The 20,425-nt window shown below is 41.9% G+C and overlaps 2 protein-coding genes across 7 annotated transcripts in view; both read left to right on the forward strand.

The window, feature by feature from the left end:
- Positions 1–3,700, forward strand: part of ANKRD17 (ankyrin repeat domain 17) — a 94,620-nt gene extending 90,920 nt beyond the window's left edge. For all 5 annotated transcript variants that reach the window (XM_037392134.1, XM_037392154.1, XM_037392144.1 and 2 more), the window contains 3 exons: positions 674–849; positions 1,183–1,347; positions 3,106–3,700. In XM_037392134.1, coding sequence (XP_037248031.1) covers positions 674–849; positions 1,183–1,347; positions 3,106–3,165 — 401 coding nt within the window. In that variant the 3' untranslated portion in view covers positions 3,166–3,700. The remainder of the gene's footprint in view (positions 1–673; positions 850–1,182; positions 1,348–3,105) is intronic.
- Positions 3,701–5,720: 2,020 nt separating this feature from the next.
- Positions 5,721–12,311, forward strand: LOC119150066 (cytochrome c oxidase assembly protein COX18, mitochondrial). 2 transcript variants are annotated; one of them, XM_037392183.1, is made up of 6 exons: positions 5,721–5,992; positions 7,267–7,367; positions 8,105–8,268; positions 9,593–9,705; positions 10,736–10,843; positions 11,981–12,311. In XM_037392183.1, the coding sequence occupies exons 1-6, from the start codon at positions 5,744–5,746 to the stop codon at positions 12,152–12,154; spliced, it is 909 nt and encodes a 302-aa protein (XP_037248080.1). In that variant the 5' UTR covers positions 5,721–5,743; the 3' UTR covers positions 12,155–12,311. The 2 variants fall into 2 exon arrangements, with proteins under 2 accessions (XP_037248080.1, XP_037248088.1); XM_037392191.1 differs by lacking the exon at positions 5,721–5,992 and adding an exon at positions 6,339–6,691.
- Positions 12,312–20,425: the final 8,114 nt, after the last annotated feature.

The raw sequence follows: 20,425 nt of genomic DNA on the forward strand, positions 1-20,425 counted from the left end.
TTCAGTCCAGAATGGGATTGGCTCTTCTCTTGTTGAGTATTAGGATGCTTTAGAAATGTTTCTGTATTCCTTTTCCACCCCTTCAAATATAGTTTGTGTATGTTTTATTTTGAAAAATTGGCTTTCTGGATGCCTGAGGTTGGAACTGTAGTAATACCAAACTGCCTCTGATAAATTCATGTGTTTAGAACATGAGCACACATATCCAGGTGGTCGTTTTCTGGTTTTGCTTTTCAAAAGTACTTCTCTGTCTCTTAGTTCATTACGTAATTCATGAAAGAATGGTAATGAAGTGGACCAAATACAAATAGTCTTCATAGTGTACATACCCTTTTGACAGCATCAAATGTGCACAGAATTTAGGTTTTTGGAGAAAAAGCAGAAATGGCAGCTTTGCTTCTCAAATGAAGGAATATCACAGAGGTGACACTGTGCTTGCATATAACTGTTGAAAACTCCTTGCACTGGCTCGGGGCTCCTGCCATGGAGCATGCAGGTGCTGTTTGTGTTGCTCTCTGCCCCACATGCAGCTAAGTTTTAATGCAGGTAGATGTGCAGGAACTGCAAGCTGAGTGTATGTCACAGACATGAGTGTGTGCAGATGTTTAGGCTGGAAAATGGATGATTAGCAAGTGTCACATACAATGCTGTTGGCGTGTCTCCTGTGTGTTAGATAAAGTGGACTGGTGTCACAGCGGAATGGGGAGCCACATGATTCACCGGCCAATGTCTGATCCAGGGGTGTTCTCACACCAAGCCATGGAGAGAGATAGCACGGGAATTGTAACGCCTTCCGGTACATTCCATCAGCCCGTTCCTGCAGGATACATGGACTTCCCAAAAGTCGGGGTAATGGTCTTGATATGCACGGTACCACTTGATTTACCTGTCAGTGCGTGAGGCAGATGAACAACACAGAGGTATCATTCACAGTGTGGTTGAGCATGCGTAAGCTAAAATGCTAACTAGCCCTCACGTATTGCAGAGGCATAGATTTAATAAAAAATAACTTGTCTGTGATGTAATAAGTATTCATAGAAAGGTTTTTCATAAATTCGGGCATTTCATTACAGCTTTAAGACAGAATTTTTTTTAACGTGAGTTCCCTTTTGTCTTTCTGTAAGTGCAATAGTAGCAGTGGTTTTGAATATGTACTGATTCTTGCTTTTTCCTCCCCCTAAGGGCATGCCTTTTTCTGTGTATGGGAATGCAATGATTCCTCCTGTAGCCCCCATCACAGATGGTACTGGAGGCCCTATCTTTAATGGGCCTCATGCTGCTGACCCATCTTGGAACTCGCTGATAAAGATGGTTTCAAATTCCACAGAAAATAACGGGCCTCAGACGGTAATTTTTCAATTTTTATATTCTCAGTTTTCTTTTAATGTGAGAAAGTGTGGTGAAGATGAGATAGTAGCTGTTAGAATATATGAAAATAACACTGTAGTGTTTCTTCTTTGTACTTGTCTCTAAAGGGCTGATAAAACCAGCCTATTCAGTGCAGCACTGAGTGCTGTACGTGCTTACTGGCAAATTTGAAACGTTAGTCATCTCTCCAAAAATAACTGTAGGTTGTCCCAAGAAAAAATCGACATCGCTGAGTTAATCTACTTCAAAGGAGTGTGCTGCTGTTACTGTGTTCTGTGAACATAGTTGTGCTTGAGAACTGGGAAGCTGGCTTCCAGCTGAGCTTGGAGAAGCTGCCTGTTTAGTCAAAGTAGACACCAGGTTAATTACTGCAGATCAGCTCTTTTGATGATGTCTTGTAGGCAGGTCAGGGTAGAAAAGATAGTTTTACACTGTATTTTACTCAAAATGATCGTATGATTTCTCTTCAGTTCTGCCTTTTGGAAAACACAATTGATTGGTGTTTCTGAGAAAAGCCATTTATTTGCTGTTATGTAAGCTTTCCATTCCCCAAAAGGGAAAACGGCATTAGGTCTAAGGGATTGTTGCTGGGCTCTGAAAGGTGTGTCATCTTTACTGTGTTAGGAGTTCACATAGGAAGGGATTAAGTAGCTCTTCTGTCCACTGCACTGATCTTGCCTGGGTTATAGGCTTGTCAGCTAAATATAATTTAGGTATAGGGATTATGTTCTCCTAAACCTCCTGTTCGTACTCAGCCAGCAACTGATACTGTAATGGAACATCAGTAGCTCTGTTACATTATATCTTGTCTTTATTTTTAATTATTCAGTGAACCCTGTTATACTGCTACTAAACAAAGATATTTCTGGACTTAATTTGCTTGGGCATCATCCAAGCTGCAAAGAGCAGCTCCCGGCTCTGGCAGATCATATAGGTGTGCAGAAGAGAAGGCAGTCTGTTGTGTGGCCATGGTTCACGTGTTGCTCTGAAGTGGCTCGTGACGGTTATGAGGTGTCTTCTGGTTTAGTGAGAAAACATTGTCCCCCAAAGAAGGCTTTGCTTTGTTATACTTGGGTTTTCCCAGAGCTGAGGGTGTTAGTATGCATTAAGGGAAAATAATTCAAGGTGCCAGAAATCAAGTTCTTGGTTGTCAGAACTTCCTAAGGTAGAGAGGAAAGATAATCTCTTGGTCTGAAAGCTGGAGGTCTTCTGTCCTTGCAAATAATTTTGCACGTGAACAGAATCCTGTTAATTTGCCTTGAGAACAGACCTGGCATGTTCAGAGGGAATACTTACTTCACTGGGTCTAAAGGGATACATTTTTCCCATGGAACAGTAAAACATGTATTACATCAGTGTTGCTGTGATGGAGGATCTAGTGGGCATAAATAGCATTGATTTCTGTCCTTGACATTGCTATGAAGGAAGGCAGTCTGGCTGAGTGGAAATACTTTTTTTGCCTGAAGTAGAAAGGAGGAGGAAGATGGAACCTTTGGCCATGGTGAAAAAGTACATGCAGAAGGATTAAACCCTCATTTCCTTCTTTTCTTACCTGAATTGCAGCAGGATAAAACTGGTGGTGAAAGGAACATTTTTGTAGTTTGAGTGATTGCAATGTTGTGTGATGTTGAGCCTTAGTTGTAGTGAAAACCATAAGCACTGTAGAGTGATTTTTTGGCTTTGGAACTGTTTTAAGCAGCCCTGAAGCTTGATGTTAAATGAAACTTTCTCTTTCAGGTGTGGACTGGAACTTGGACACCTCACATGAACAGTGTGCATATGAACCAGCTTGGCTGAGTGGGATCAACTTGCTAGCCTTGAGATTCCTTTTTTGCAGAGGAAAACACAAATGGCAGAAACAGTTTATGTGCTCCCAGATCATTCTACTGATGTGCTTGACTGAAGTGTGTAGGCTTTTTGCAGAAGAACTTACTAACTGACCTTTTTCTGTGAACATTGTGACCGCCCATTCCCCACCATCATACGTTTCAACTTAGTTAGCCTTTACTCTTTCCTTTCCTTTCCTTTTTTTTTTTTTTTTTGACATAACTTTCTGTTGAAGCTGTTCTTTGGCTGGTTGGTTTTAGTACTGTAAACTGCTTCTGAGCAAACACAGAAAATTTAGCAAAATTATGTAAACTTGATCCTGAAGTTTTAGAATGGCAAATAAATGTACAATTGTTTACATAACAAATGGCTAAGCAGAAAGTAAATTTCAATATGTCAGTATAGAGGCTCTACTTTATGTAGACTTAAATTAATGTGAGATATGTACCTTCATATTCAGAAATCTGGATGTTTCCTTCATACATTAAACTATTAATAAGCATAACTTTTCTACTTGTGTAATTTAAGTACATTATAAAAGAAAAAAAAACACAAAAAACCCAAAAACAAACAAACCAAAAAACAATGGGCATTATCAGAGGGCTTTTCCCAAATCTGTGTTGTTTGTTTTTTTTTTTTGAGAAGGCATACATCGGTTGTAACCAGATAATAAAGAGTTTCCATTTTCCTTCTGTCAAAGGCTTTTCAGCAAAAAGCACCTGAGAAAAACAGCAGCCTTTTGGCATGTTCAGAGTTGTCTCCACTGAGAACTCTCCTACTTGCCCAGGAAACAGGGTTAAATGTATCACACTGCAGCATCTATTAAAAATTATTCTTGTAGTTGGGTTCATGCAGCAAGGTCTGTTCTGTTCCATGAGCGCTCCCAAAGCTTCTGTTCCTCTGGTTCCTTTCTTTATCAACAAATATAATTTCAGAACGTGCATCCTTGGTGTGTGTTAGTTCAGGAATGAGACTTTTGCAGTTTTAGCAGAGCTTCACTGATGAAAACCAGCTCCAAAGGAAGGCTTATTTCAGAATAAGTTCTAGTAGACAATGTCTTACTCTGAACTGGGTCCCTGCCCCATGAAGGTTTGTTCCAAGGGAGAATTTCCTTATAGTCATGGTCAGGAGCTGTCACCTTTGCTTACAGTTGCTCGGAGTGAACAGCAGTAGCAGGAGGTGAAGGCTTGGGGTCCTGTGAGGCCAGGCTCGGTCAGCAGTGACACGCAGCTCCAGTCAGGATCCCCGTGCTGTTTGTGTACATCTAGTTTAAAGCAGTAAATCTATAAGTTGAATATATTTTTTTGTGCAGGACAAGTGGGGGCCAGTGTGATCTGTTGCTGGTTATTCTACATGCAGGAAGGTTGAAGAAAAGCTTGTTTTTTCCTTGCTGTGTCACTTGGAGGCAACAGTTAATCTCCTGAGAGATACAATCTGAGGAAGAAATATCCCAGATGAGTTAAACAGGCTGCTGTTAAGGCTGGAATTTAAGAAGTGCTATTTTATATTTATTATGGTACTCATTGGAAAGCCAGAAGGAAGAAAAACAAACCCACTTGTCCAAAGAAGCATATTGCCTTTTAAATATTGTAATATCTGAGATGTCCAGAAAGTTTGTGCTTATTGATGTCCATATACAGGCTATTAGGTGATGCTCTGAATAAACGTAAGCTCCTTTTTCCAGCTGTCAATATGTCAAATGCATTGTGTAAAACTGGTTGTAGCAAAATGGGTACCAGACTAAAGAACTAAGAAAAAACAATTGAAACTCCACTTCAGCACACCATAGTGTGAGTTGGGGAATAGTGCCCTGTCAATCTTCACTATGACCTTTAGCCCTCTAATAAAAATTTTTGCTTGAGCTGTTAGTGCTATGTAGGATTATTTGCAGTCTTATTCTGCAATAATCCTACTGAGAAGTAGCGCTCAGTGTTTATTACAACCATGACATCTGTGGGTCAGAAAGCAGCATCTGAGTGTGTGTGGTTTCTTACCTGTGTTTTGTTGAGTTAAACAAAAACCCCGAACTATAATCGAGCTGTGGCTAGGGCTGCATAGGCTGGATGCCACCTGCGGGGCATCAGTGATTAAATCCTGGGGGATCTGGAAGTCTTGTGTGAGGAACTTTTTTTTTTTTTTCCTCTCGCAGATACATTTTTTTTTTTAATACTTCAACTGTAATGCTTTCTATTCGATCAATAAAAAAGGAAAAAAAAGGAATATATACTTGTGGGACCTGGCAGGTCATTCTTATTTAGGAAAAAGAAAAGCACGTTTAAAGGAAGGCAAGTAGGTGTAGGTCTGGGAGCGGTGTGCATGTGGGAGCCTTGGGGCTGAAGGAGCAGGGGCCTAAGCCCGCCCTTTCCGTCTCCTTGCCCTGGGGGAGGCGGGAGCCCCACGGCTGATGAGCGGCTGCGAATAACCCGCCGCGGCGCCTGCCCGTCCCGCTGCCCTCAGCCGCCATGGCCGCCGCGCCGTCGGGAGGGCGCGCTGCGCTGGCGCGTGGCGCATGCGCGGCAGCCGCCGCCCCGGGGCAGAGCCGTTCGCCATGTGGCGGCTGGCGCGGCCGGGCTGGCGGGCGGCCGCCGCGCCCGTAGCGGCGGGGAGCGGCGGTCCCGGCGGCTGGTACGAGCAGCTGGCGCAGTCGGTGCCCGTGCACTGGGCGGAGCAGGGGCTGGCGGCGGTGCAGGCGGCGGCCGGGCTGCCCTGGTGGGCCACCATCGTGTGCAGCGCCGCCCTGCTCCGCACCGCCGTCACCTTACCGCTGGCCGCGCACCAGGGCCGCCTCCTGGCCAAGGTGGGTGCGTCCCCCCTCCTGAGGGCCGCCTCGCTGCGTGAGGCGGGGCGGGGGGCCTGGCTTGCGCCCTCCAGCCCGCCGTGGGCGGCATTCCCTCGGGGGGACTGGTAGGACGGCGGTTCCCGGCCGCGGTGGTGTCCTGCGGCCGGAGGTGGGGGGTGGGCTGCTCCGTGCCACGCGTGTCCCGCCCCACGGCGCCGCCGCTGAGTGGCCCTGGCCCGCCGTGTGCCCCTGCGCCGGGGCGCGGGCTGCAGGCCTGCGGGGCGCCGCGCTCCGGGAGGCCTTCCCGCGGCGGGGGCCTGTAAGTAATACAATATGAACACGTATGAATAAAACTGAGGAGCGGGGGTGCGCTGCTTCGTGGGGGCTGCGTGGAAATGGAGCTGCTTTAGCGCAGGAGTCGGTGTGTGCAAGGCGCCTTCCGTGGTGTGCTGGCTGAAGGCGCTTGCCCAAGCCGTCCCAATAAAAACCTGAAGTAAACCAGCCTTCAGCGCTTCCTAAATAACTTCCCCCCCCCGAGCGAGGAAAACGGTTGGAGTTGCTGAAGAGGCTGGAGGAGCTTTTGCGGCCCTGCGGGGCGGTTCCCAGCGCTGTCCCGCGGCGGCCGCCGGGGTGCGGGCACAGCTGCTACAGCTCCATCCCCGCTGGAGTCCCTTGAGCCTTTGTTCACCTGCGTGAAGGTCGGGCTGGGAAATGCAGGTGTGGTTTTTGCATCGGGTTCTTCAGTGACGGTCCCTCAAAGAGCATTGTTGTACGAGAAACAATTTTATTGCAGTGTGTTTGCGGTGGGTTGTGGGTTTTTTTAGTTTGTTTTGGTTTTTACGGTTAACGCTGCCTTTCCTTGTGATTGCAAAAGTGAATACGGTATTACATTCTTATGTAGGGGGTTCTCTTATTCCTCGGGATAGTGACTCCAGTGACTGCAAAGTTCTATCCTGCTGGGCCTTAAATCTTTTGGAGGTGTCATTAAAGGCTTTTCTGTTAAGTATCTTGTCACAGTTCCTGAAAGAAGATTAGAAGTTTCTTATTCAAAACAAACTATAAAATCTAACTCTGTATTTATTTCATTTTTTAGTAAGATAGCATCTTCGATTGTTACTGTAAACACCTCTCACTAGTATTTTCATGTTATTTTGCTTAAAAGTACAAGGTTCTCAGGGATGTGTTGTCTTGTCCTTCGCAGTCATTTTTAATATCTGTGCAGTATCAGGTGGGAAGAGGAAGCAGTTGTTTCATGTAACTGTCCATAAACACTTTTCCTTTTCTTTAGCTAGTTGGAAAACTTGCAGCCTGAGATTAAAAAACTAGCCGAGCATCTTCGCTATGAAGTTTCTGTTCGTGGAAAGCAACTGGGTTGGTCTGAAAAGGTCGCCAGGTAAGATGGCAATTTTATATACCTTATAAATTCATTCCATATTGAGGGATAGCAGGAGGGAAAGTCTGTATGTTCCACAGAAGATTCTACCATTACCCAAAGATTAGATTTTCTTGCCGCTTCTATGACTTACTTGCGTTTCTTGTATTGCTGTTCAGATTGTATCTGTTTTAAAGCTCCAGACTGGTGATAGTTTTATGATTACAGGGCCAAATCCAGGAATTTTAATTTTTTTTGTCTTTATGTGCGGGTAAACTTTCCTTAGCTATGGTGGTACCTAAATATTGCTGGAACTTGAGGTGTGAATGGTTGTGGTCCTGTTCCTTTGTTAGTGTAGTACCACACGCGGTGCAGTAGCAGTGTGTCTTGGCTGGGATACTGGAGATCACACAGCTGGCTGATTGCCTCTGTATTGAGGTAGTTATGCCCCAGTTCAGACAAAAAGCACTGTGAAATAAAATACCAGACAAGTTACTGGTCACTGCTAATGGTGGTTGGAAATTTTGTTGTGAAAAGCTGCTTTATAGCAATAGGGCCAAAAGTTGTGAGGGATGGGGGTTGGCAAAGGAGAGGGGCACGTCTGAAGAGGAAAGGCTCAGGTTTTCCAGAGTTGCACATTTGATACGTACAGCCTGTGGGAGTGTTATTTCAGAATTTGAGAAGTTATTCTGTAACAGCTGTTGTGAGAGGAGTTTTGGTTTGGGTTGCTGTTTTTTTTCTTTCTTTCTTTCTAAAAGGTTCCACTTCAAGAAAAACCTGAGGAGGGTTATTACAGAGCTGTACATTCGAGACAACTGCCATCCCTTCAAAGCCACGTTGCTGGTGTGGGTACAGATCCCGATGTGGGTTTGCGTGTCCCTCGCTTTGCGCAACTGCAGTGTTGGTGCCATGAGCTCAGAAGGTGATTCATCTGAACAGACACACTCTTTTAACAGTCATTTTTCATTCAGTTGCTGTTTTTACAGACGCTTCTTTGGTTAAAGTACACCATCTCCTGCGCTTGACATATAAGCTGATACAAAGAATACTCCACTGCTAAGTTTTTAAACAATACAGTTTTAGGCATGGATAAATATAAAAATAAAATTCAAAGGCTTTGATTAGGTACATTGGGCATGTTGTACTGGATTAAACTGCACTGTATGTAATCAAAGAACTTGTGTCTGGACCCCACCTGTACTTTTCTTTGGTTTGAACTCTTCCAGCAGGGATTTGCAGCATCCAGAGCATCACTGGTCTCTTATATGTTCTCATTATTTGTAATAGTGCTGTGAGCTTTGCAGGATGCCTCTTCAAAAGCAGTATCAAGAGTCTGAGCTCTGGGAACAACGTGAGGCATTTTGTTAGGCTGTGTGAGCGTTTAATTATTTTTTGTTTTTCTGAAGAAAGGTTTACTGGGGGGTGGGTGGGAATTGTCTTGGGATTTTTCTGGTTCACAAGACAAGGATATTTAGCAAGTAATACTACCTGTACCACAGCACATTCCCTATTAATCTGTATTTTTTTTCTTCCATGTGAATTTTCAAATGGAGTACTGTAGACAAGATGAATGCATGGGGGTTTTTTTTAATAAAAATATGGGTGTTTTTATTTTGTAGAAAGCAGTTTATAGTTTGTTCTTCTAAAGCAGGGGTCCTCAAACTTTTTAAACGGGGCCGGAGCGTGGATGAAGTGGCAGGCAGCCATCTGCGGCTGCTTGGTTTTCCCCCCCCCAACCCGGGGGGGGGGGGGGGCGGAGGGTCTGTAAACACCGGGGGCCAGACTAAGGACCCTGGGGGGCCGTATCCAGCCCACGGGCCATAGTTTGAGCACCCCTGTTCTAAAGAAAAATGCAACAAGTTATATGGTTACTAAGAAAAATGTAATTATTTCCAAAATCTAAAGTGTGTACTCACTGTAGGTTACTGCATTGCGTATTTTCCTCACTGGCTTGTAAAATGGTGGTTGAGATCAAGCTAGTTTTTATCGCAGGTTTACCTGAGTCAGTGGCTGTCATTAGCTAAGCTGGATCTCACCTGGTGTCTCCCACCATTCTTTACTTGTGTTGATAGCAGGATGCCTTGACATGCAAGCTGTTAAACCAAAGTTTCCTGCTTTCATAGTATTTCTTGTGTAGATAAAGTGTACCTAGAAGCTTGGATGATTTGGTTGTAATACATGGTACAGTTCTGACCAGCTTGAGGTAGCAAATCATACTTAATTCCGTATTTTCTTTATTTTTATAGTTCAGGGACAGTTTTCAGCAGGAGGAGCATTGTGGTTTACAGACCTCACGGCACCAGATTCTACGTGGATTTTGCCAGTTTTGCTTGGGCTTGTGAATTTGCTGATAGTGGAGGTACGTTGATGGAATAAATAGAATGATTGGAAAGGGATTATTTCTTTTTTCTAGAACTGTGAGGCAGTGTTACCCACTTATAAAACACAGTAATGTAAGGGTGATCTCAGCTTATCGGTGCTTTAAATGCATTGGGCAGCACTCAAAAATAATTTGTTGTGTGCATTTGAATATGTGGGTATCTTGTTTAAAGATGACACATTCTGATGTGATATGGATACTTGACCTGAGCCTCAGTAAAATTTAGTCTTGACTCTAAAGTTTCTCTTAGAATGATGTTCTAATGAGCTCCCTGGGTGTTAAGCATCCAGAAGCACATGTTGGGGTTTTGGTTTATTCTACCCCCTCAGTTATTTCTCCCCACCTTGTGGACAAAACTAACGATGACTTCTTAAAAACTTGAAAAAATCCCTAACTTTTAAAGGTTGCTGGGGAGGTAAACCAACACAAACAGAAAAGAGAAAAAAAGTCTTCCATTTTCCGTTTTTGGAGGTAATTTGATGGAAATACTTTTCTTCTTGATTTTTCTGTCAGGTGTTCTCATCAAACTCTAACCCTGTGGATTTCATTGTTACTCCAGTTTCTTCTGTGTCATGTGGACAGAGCGTGTCTTAGAGAAAAAAAGTCCGTATGTGACTGTAGACCTGATTCTGCTGTCGTTTAGTTATCCATCAACCGTTTGTGGTCTGTTTCCTGTTGGCAGCCTTCTCCTCGAGGGCTGTGCTTCAGGCTGGGGCTTTGGCATGTGGAGATGTGAAAAAGAGACAGACTGTGTAAAGTTACCTTAACTTGAAATGATTGTCAGCTGCTCTGCTGGGTTGTTACAGTATTTCCTACAAAGGACTGAACATGTAAAACTTCAAACAAGTTAAATGAAAGACTGTAGCAGTATGTTAATTGGAACAGAGGATGCAAAATGAAAGTAATACCTGAACAGGAGTGCTGGGTTACAGGAAACCCCATGGTTGTCTTTTTTTCTCATTTTAGTCATTTCAAAAAGACCTTATGTCTGTGGGTTTCTGCCTTTCAGATCTTTGCTTCGCAAAAAATGGACGTTTCCAGGTTCCAGAAGCTTGCTACGAATTTCTTTCGAGTGGTGTCAGTAGTAATGATCCCTGTGGCTGCAACGGTCCCCTCTGTAAGTACAGTCTTAATGATGCATCTGTTAACCTCTGACTCTGGTATGTTCCTAGTGCTTCAAGAGCAACCCAAATGCCTGGTGTGTTTAATAGACCATGCTCTCTATTACAGCATGCCCTAAAACACGTAAGATGTTTTGTTTACACATGCATTTAAATTCATAAACCTTTTTACAGTATTTTTGTTCAGAGGGAAGAATCTGCAGACTTACTGTTTCTAAATTACATTTTTGCAATTTAGGGCTTGGAAGGACATTTAGAGCAGGTTAGTATCCTTTCTGTGATCTCAGACATGAGAGTAACATTTATATAAGGATATAGAGACAAAAGTTTGCTAAGTGTTTTCTTACTGTAAGGAGAAAACAGCATAGTTCTTATATCAGGAAATTGTCCATGATCTTGTTAAAACACTTCTCATTTTTACCAGGTGTTCTACTTCTGGGTATTTTTGCAGTGGTTAGCAAAAGCAAAGTATCTAGTTGTTTGGCGCATCACCTTTAGTCTGAAATAGAGAAGTTTACGCAAGTTTAATATGAATTAATTTATGAACTGTTGTCAGATTCCAGAGTAGATTACTTTTTTTCCCCAAAAGAGTTGAGAAAGAGTGAAAAATACATTTTAAATGGAAGCCATTATTGTTATTGAGAGAAGTGGGGTTAGGTGAGTTTATTTTTCTTGATAACTGGGAGTAACCAGTTGTAGAGGAATGAAGGCAGTGGGTTGCTTGACATTGATAACATGCAGCTGTGGCCTTGCTACAAAGGCAGTGGGTTGACTGACATGGATGATGTGCAGGTGTAGCTCGTTCTGCTAAGTGGTTAAATAGCTCTGAGGAGAGGCTGGCTGGAGGAGGAGCCTGGGGAAGGAAGAACCCAGAGGTAGTGGAGAGAAGGAGCAGTGTGGTCTGGCCTCAGGAGGGTGGAAAAACAGCACAGACAGTAGGATCTGACTGATGGTAAAGCCCTGTTGCAGCCTGCCAGTTTTACTTGTGCTGTGACAATTGGTGCCCTGTGTGAGGAAAATTGATTTGGATCAAATTGCAACAGCCAGTGGTTGTGGTTCATGAATAGCTGCCTAAAACTGTAGTGTTTTCATTGTGTCTAGGGAAGCTGAACTCTGTATTTGTCTTGTTGCAGTCTATGTCGTTGTACTGGCTGTCCTCAAGCTTCGTGGGACTCTCGCACAACCTGTTGCTGCGTTCTCCAACCTTTCGTCGGCTGTGTTGCATACCAAGGACCAAATCTGACTCTGATACTCCTTACAGGGATATAGTGTCTGCCTTGACTACCAAATACAGCTTTAAGAAATGATGTCATTTGAGCTGTCAGAAGAGCTGTCCCACAAATCTTGCATGGGTAATTAAGTAGTGCTGTTTTATTGAGCTGTGCTTACTTACTGTAAAATGTTGCAGCTGGAATTATATTTATTTTCCAAATAAAGCATTGACTGTCTGGCTGTGAAGAATGATTGTTCAGCACAAGTGTGTCTTTATTGGGAATTTTTGTTTCAAGGGTGGTTGTTTTGCAGTTAGAATAATCCAGTAATAGTTTTGCCTCCTGAATTGTCGTAAGGAATTGTGCAAATGAATATTAAATAAAACTGTGACTCAGCTAGGCTGCCATCTTGTAGTGAAGCTGATCTGACTTACGGGTTAGCAAACAAGTTGTGGGATGAGGGAAAGACTAGATGGTCTGATGCTGTAGTTAGTGGTTTATTTAATTAAGACAGTGACGCAGATTGATTGGCGAACTATAGTCATTCGATGTCCAGGTGGTTTACGTGATAGTTTTTCTAACAGTTCTGATAGCTCATTTCCTGTATCTGCAAAGTAAACTAGGTTGTTGTCAGTGTCTCGGACACTAGATGTGGAGTTAGGAGGACAAGTTTCTTATATTGTTTTTGGTGATCAGCTGTTGAGTGACAGTGCTCTGTTTCTACATGATTTCTTTTTCCATTAAAAGAGTAGCAGCTGCTTATTGTATATGCTGAAATGAGGCATGTAGCACCCTGAAAAAGAGTGAATGATGGTGAGAAACCAAATACTTCAGCTGTATATCAGATCTCTTTTTCAACATAAGTCCTAAGGGTAAAGTGCAAATATTTTATGCCTTAAAGGACCCTGTGTATGATTTTTATTTTTTTTATGTGAACATTGGTGTCCTTCCATGTAGGTAGTTCCTGCAAGGGTATTCACATCTTGCTTTGCTCTTCATACCATGTCAGCAGACATGTTGTTGTGAAAGTTATGTGCGTGAACGGCCCTTTGCACAGAGGTCTGTGTGAATCTGGTCTAGTGAAAGGTGGTCCTTTTTTTTGTTTTTTTTTCTTAGAGAAGCAGAAATTGGGATAGAGGGCAAAGCATAGCTTATATGCTTTGCTTTCAGATGGTTGTCGTAGCACAGAGTCAGGATGATTTGTGTTTTCACTGTTCAAGTTGGTGCTTATTAATCTTTGATAATAGAAAGCAATGTTTAAAATAACTAGGATTTTTTTTTCATTACGGAAAACTATTTAAGTAGTGGGAAAGAGAGAAGCAGGTGGAATACCGGGCAGCTGTAGATGACAGTAACAAGCCAATGGTCACATGCCTTTGTTGTGGTGGGAAGAACCTGTAGTCTTTTCTTTTGTTGGTTTGTTTCCTGTCACACTGAACCCTGAGCAAAACATGGGGTTGAAGAAGTTTATCAAGGTTTGGCATGTAGGTAGGAGAGGGATGTTTTTCAGAAATGTTTTTTGAAATTAAATGTTCCTATTTTTCAGTCCTGATACTGCACTGCAGATTGTCTGTTAGTGGATGCATTTTTGCTAGGGGAGTGCATGACATTCTCTCATGCTTGCTTCAGAAGCTTAAAAGAAATCATATAAATTCTATTTTCTTACTGCATTTTATTTGAATTTAATATTGCCATATGGTTTCTCAGGCTGCAATCTACCTGTTAGACAGGATTGAATGACAGCAATGGTGGTTGGGCATGGTTTCTCGCTGTAGGATTGCATAGTCTGCTGGTGGCAGGATACAGGCAGGTTGTTACGCTGATCTGGCAGTGGTTGTTCACGGAGTTGGCTCCTGGCAGTGGCCTGGTAAGGTGATGAGGGGAAAGTGAAATCCTGAGGTGCCTGGTTGTACGAGGGGAGCAAGTGTCTACTGGGCTGTATCGGCAAGAATGGAGCCAGCAGCTGAAGGGAAGCAGTTGTTCCCTGGCAATTCTGGAGGCTGCGTCTGGATGCTCTGTCTAGTTCTGGGTTCCCTGGTCAAGCACATCAATGTACGGGAGCAGATCCAGGATACTGAGACAGTCACAGCGCTGAAGCCTGTGGTGTGCTGAAAGAACTGGGTTTTTGTTCAGCCTCTAAAGACAGCCTTGCAAAGAGGCAGGGGAGACTTACTGCTGTCTGCCAGCAGTGGGAAGTGGCAAAGGACATGGAGCCAGACTCTGCTCAGGAGGGTATAGAGGAAGGATGGGAGGCAACAGGAGCAGGTCTGAAGACAAAAATTTCAAAATTGATATAAAAACATGTGTTTTATCTTGAGGATGGTTCAGCACTTGTTTTCGTGGGCAATTGTGGGTTCTGTGTTATCAGAGGTACTTGAAACTTCAGCTGGATGCGGCCCTGAGGGACCTGCTTTAATGTGCCCTGCACCGAGCAGGGCTTGGACTTGAGATTTCCAGAATTCCCTTCCTAGCTGCATGGTTCTTTGATTATATTAGTGTCTTATCTGGACAAATATCACAAATTCTTTAAAATAAAAACATTTTTCAAGTATACAGTTGGGAGCATACTCAATGTTATGGGTGGTGTATTGCCAGTTACCGTATAGGTTAAGGCAAGAATGCAGTTTGTTGTTCCTGTGTAGGTAACGCTGAATTTCTAGCAGCGTCCCCATCCTAAGAAGCAACAGATTGATTGTAGCCTCGTATCACATCAAGGGCTCGGTGATCCTTTTAACTACCTTTTTCTACTTGGGAATCACTGACTTGCACATTTTCTTCCTCTTCTGTGTATGGTTTGTTTAATAATATTCTGGATTAATTTTTAGAGAGGAATGGCAATTAAAATTTTTAGTTGCACTGGTCAAAAAAAATTTATTTCTGATTTCTGACTGTTGCTCAATATTTATTACTGTTTCCTTAAAACTAATGGCAAGCTTCCTACTCTGTAATAGGCCTCTTGTCCCAAAAGAGATTTCCTTCCCTTTTGAGATTTCAGTTAAGAGGTCCTAGTTTAATTTGCAAACATGTATGCAATTCTTTAAGCACAGGAAAATAGGTTGGGTTTAATAGCAGAGAGGTACATGTGCAAGTTTGGATCGTTGGCTTTTGAACTTGTGTTTTGTTGTTAGTGTTGTAGAACGACTCACTTCACAGTGCTGATACCGGGTCTGGCTGCACAAGAACACGAGGCAGTGAAGCTCAGTGAGATGCGGTGCTTTTGATGTTGCTTGCATTATTATAGAAAGAGTGACTTTGTATTCTTTGTCATCTCAAATAGCATAGCAAGGTTTAGTGAGATATTGATCCTCGTGCTGAAGCCAAAGGCAAGATTTTCCTTGTTTTAAAATGGCAACAGGGCAAGACCTCAAGGGCACGGTTGATAATTTTCTTCTGCTTGGAGACATTAGTCTCATGTGTCAGGAAAAGTTCCTTCTTATTTCCAGTGGCTTTATAATTTCATAATAAATATTCACTAAGGGATTTGGTGATTTTATTTTTGTTTTAAGTGTTCAGGTGCTAAGTTTAACAATAATAAATACAGAACAAAGTAATCAAAGTTAATAAAAACTCAGAAGTGTATACAGAAGGACTATATGTGAACTGGCCGCAGGTAAAGGTATTTAGAGTTAACGTTAAGGGTAAGAAATGTCTGGGATATTTTCAAATCCTACAAAAATCTAGTAAACTAAACCCAGACTCAGACTGTTAAGACTAATAGGAAAGTGCCGAGGAGGTGGATTACTCCACACTTGAGTATTACATGTGTCCTGCACTTCCCTGTGACGTACCTGTTTCTGGGTGTTGCTAGAGGCAGTGGGGAGGATGGCAGGACACAGTTTGGGTAGAGCTGGAGCCACATGTGGTGATTTTGGCATGGAAACCTGGTAACTTGTGCCACGCTTGTGGCTTTGCAAGTTGGAATTCTGCATGCTGATTCTGACCAGCTCCAGTGCTCCCTGGGTTAGTTACTTTTGTCTCATTTATTCCATCAGTTAAATTGCCAAGAATGTGTAATTGCATTTAGAAAATATTTGCAGTTGTTGCGATGAACTGCTGAGTTTGGCAAATATGAATGAACTGTTACTAGTGAACTGTGGGTTTTTTGTCCTTGCTCTTACATTGGTAAGTAGTTGGAATCTGAGGTATGAGGCTGGCATGGAGATTTGTCTCATCTGTGCATCCTTGATCCCCCAACCTATGCGGTAGAAATCGAGGAGGACTGAAGCTGTTCGGTGATGATGACATTATTGTTCTTCCTTTCTGGAAAGGATTTCAAACATTGCTGTGGTGTTCATTATTTCTGTGTTGGAAAAGAAATGTCTGTTAGTCATAAGGATACGAGGTCAACAAAATCCAGACTGTTCAGAATGAAACTGAAAAAAGCCAACCATTAATTTGCATATTATTTTTAAAAAGTAGATGCAAGGTGAAACTGTTTAGTCATTCACCACTTGGCTTTTACAAAGACACCGTTCTAGATTACCAAGGCCAAGGAGTTTAAAGTTGGCCAACATCTGGTAAAATCCATGCAAGGCATACAGCTGTTGATTATCTTTTCCATGGGGATAGATACTATCGCAAATGAAACTGCTGCACTTGAGGAACACAGAATGCAACAGGCACTGTGGAATGGCAGCATGGAGAGCAAAGCCCAACTCCTGGTTCATGCAGCTGACTTTTTATGAAGACTATTAAGTTCTTCTGAAATGTTAGGTAGGAGTGCTTAGTTTTAACATACCTGTTGTGAAGATACGAATTTGGATTTCTTCGGCAATTTGGGAAAGCAGTTGTATTTCTAGTTGAAGAGATACTATGAGAGTAATTTTATTCCTTTTGAGATGTGTCTCAGAGAAGGTGCTATTTTGAGTGAAGTGGATCCCAGAGAAAAATTTCGCAGGGCTCTGAGGTTTGATTATCTGCAGTCCCTAAGTTTCCTGGGAGCAAATAAACTGTACCATCTTGTTTCAGCTGTTGTGGATACCGAGGTGATTAAAATTCTGTCTTAACTAATTTAGCTGCATTGAGAGTAAAGTTTCTAGCTTTTGTTGCAGTTTAGTGTTCTTTCTGTGCAAAATAAGAGGTGCACCTGTATATGGGGGGGAGGGGGGAAGCAGAAATTCTGTGGTTTTCAGAACTCTCATGTAACACAAAAATTTTCGATTTAACCAAGATGACAATTCATACAGTTATTTCCTGAAATACTTAATGGTTCTAAAAATAAGGAAGATTTGTTTTATCATTACTGAAGAAACTGTTCCTCGTTGCCCGTTCCTGTTTGCCTAGGCTAACGTTAGAGAATCCAGGCATATCTTGTCTTTACTCAGAAATTTAATATTTGTGTAATACCACTGTTTTATCTTTGTCAGAAATGTTAGCAGTTTTGATTAATACTTAATTTGTAGATGTCCCTCTAACAGAGGGGGAAGTGGGTAAAAGGAGCATTTTGGTGGGTTTTTTAAAATCATTTTTAGTCCCTTTGACCCCTGATACAGTGGTATGTATGCAATTTGTCATGAAAGGGAGTGTGGAGGTAAAGAACTGCTTAAGGATATTCTGCACAGTTGTCTTCCTTTCACTGCCTGCCATAAAGCAGCAGATTGGAAATAACTAAGGATGGTTTTGTTTGTGGAACAGTTGGAAACAGTGATAAATAGGGAATGGAAGTTGTAATTCTCCCATTAATAAAAAAAAGCACTGTTAGCTTTTACTAGTATTTTTATTTCTGAATTAGGTAGCTGTTGTCCAGGCATAATGCAAGTTGGCATGATGCTTCTGTCCTAAATACAGACTGTAGTTCCTCATGCCTAGCCACAGCCTCGTGTGGCAGTAGCTACTGTAACTTATTTTGCATTGTGCTGATGCAAAATAAAAACAAGCTTCTAATTTATGTATAGTTTCTGAACTTCAGTCAGTAGATCCTGCTCCACAGATTCTTTAAATACTTCCAGCATAACCAGAAGTGCTAGAATTTCGAAATTGTTTTTCTGAGCATTGCCGAAAAAACACTGAAAAAATAGGAGTAAGTACTATAAACCCCAGGAATCTCCTGGGAACATTAAGCTGACCTTTAAACAGTGGCAGAAATAAGTGAGGTTCAGCAACTGCTTCTACTGTACTGGATAAAAAAATCTGGTAAAAGAGATTATTAAATAACATCTCAGGCACAAAAGAAGATTCATGGAGTTCAGCCACTAAATTCACTGAAAGCTGTTGGGCAAAAAAGAGAGGACAAATTGTGAAAGAAACTAAGACAGGAAGTAAGTGTTCCACCCAGGGCTGAAGAAGTCCACATGCTTCAGACATACTTCAGTCCTGTCTGAGAGCTGATAACCACAAGCCCTTAGTAAGCAAGAGACAAGACTGGAAAGGGGCAAAAGATACTACTTTTTTTTTTTGGTGTTGAGAGACAGTATATCTACCTTCAGACATATATGTACACGTGCACACACACACCCACCCTCCTACCTTTCTTCTAGCCTTTCTCTGCAGCTCTGTGATTTTAAGAAAACAGTTTTCTGTTTGCTGATAATCTTCAGATCAAAAGCAGTGGCAGTTCAGCAACTGGAACTCAAGTGGGAATGTACAGAGTGCACCTTTTCCAGATTCTTTTTATTTAGGTTAAAAGTAACACTGATACCAAGTGCTGAATAGTCATGCTTAGGTCCTTAAAGAAAGCCATACTTTAGTTTTTTGTTTGAACCTCATGAGACAAAGACCATAAATGTTGTGACATGTAGTTTGTTTCTAGTTCTGTATTAATTGGTACATTAATGTTTCTCTGTACCTGGAAGGGCTGCATGCTGACGGACCTAAAACAGGACCTGAGCTTCTCATGTAGATTAGTAAGTCATGAGTAGGCAACCTTGCTTTGCAGGCATGAGTTGTTTAAATGGGTGACAGGCTGTGAGCAGGAGTGAGCTCACAGCACTTAATGGTTTGTTAATGCATGAGGAATAGCCATGTGGCACTTCGAGACTGATGTTTTATTCTGGAACTTGCTCATTTGTTCCATAATTTTTGTCCCTTTCTCCCAGAAGTCTGTTAACTATGCTTCCTGAAAGTATCTTGAAGCATATCTGAAAGCAGTGATAGGCTGTGTTTGTATGCCTGTCAGGTATACATGTCATTCTTTAACTATTAAGTAAAATGAAATCTGGTAACCATGTTTCACATGAATTCCCTACACTTCATCCCTGTTTAGGGAGAAGGAACAGGAGAATACTCCATTTTATAGGAAATATTCTCCTAGCTTTTATCTAGGCCTTTAAATTAGCATTAGTTAAATTATACGTTATCCATATGTCTTTGATCCTCCTTTTTCCCCTTTAATTCATAAATGCCTATTATTTAATTTTTTTCTTGAATGGAAGTGCTTCAGTAATTGCATAGATTAATATGGAGATGCGTATCTGGATTTTTTAAAAGTTTTGTTGTGAGTAGATGTCCTCCTTTACCCTGAAAACTGCAAAGTTACTGAATTTAAAGTACTATGATTTTAAAATAGTTAGACTTATGTGCTTTGCGTAAATGCTGGGTTCAACTTAAAGAGTTTTTTCTTTGTTAAAATGAAAGGTAAGGAATTATTTATTTTTTTTTAAAGATTCCAAATTACTACTATGATGTGAGCTAAGTAAAAAATTGGTAGCAAAATTTTTAATACAGAATTTGAAACATTTATGGGAATTGTGGCGATAGCTTAGTGAAACTCAAGGAGAACTAATTGTACCATGTGCTTAACCAGTGCTGTTACTTATATATAATGCTGCTGCTGCTGGCTTTGGTCAGCCACTTAACCGATGGAACTGTAGAATCCTGCTTCTCCTACAGTTGCCTTTTAGCACCTTGGCAAACCTATTTATGCTTTTGAAAAGGTATCGGAAGTCAGCTTTCAAAACGAGGACATTGATACCACTAGTGATATGTTGCAACATTCTGCCTACTGTATAGATGTATTCTCCTACATCTCTAACCTTATGGATAGGGATGAGATGAGGTTTCTGAGTGAGAACAGCAGCTCTGGAGAAAAGATGCAGATATTATGGTACTAATAGTGTTGTCGCACCAACGGAGTCCATTGCCCGTGCACAGTGTCTTTGCAGAGATGGGTGCTAGGTGGTAAATCCACAAAGCTAGCAAACCTTCAACACATAGTAAAACATTTTATACACTTTGAGCAATTGTTTACAGTTAGGTTTAGTCACACAGTTCTCATCGGGTCTTACTAGCAAGGTACAGCATTCCTTGTTTTTTCACTGCATGCTCTGTGGGGAGGGGGCTTTGTTAGTAGGGGCTTCCTTTGCTCAAGGGTGGATCTTTGAGTATGCTAATTAGGATAGTTCACACATAGTTGCAGTAATTTTTTGTCTG

Source organism: Falco rusticolus, chromosome 1, assembly GCF_015220075.1.
Source record: "Falco rusticolus isolate bFalRus1 chromosome 1, bFalRus1.pri, whole genome shotgun sequence".
Lineage (NCBI taxonomy): Eukaryota > Metazoa > Chordata > Aves > Falconiformes > Falconidae > Falco > Falco rusticolus.

Coding starts and splice junctions, on each gene's coding strand:
- LOC119150066 (XM_037392183.1), top strand. CDS start 5,744: ATGTGGCGGCTGGCGCGGCCGGGCTGGCGGGCGGCCGCCGCGCCCGTA. Junction 8,269..9,592: donor TGGTGCCATGAGCTCAGAAG/GTGATTCATCTG, acceptor TTATTTTTATAG/TTCAGGGACAGTTTTCAGCA. Junction 10,844..11,980: donor TGGCTGCAACGGTCCCCTCT/GTAAGTACAGTC, acceptor GTCTTGTTGCAG/TCTATGTCGTTGTACTGGCT.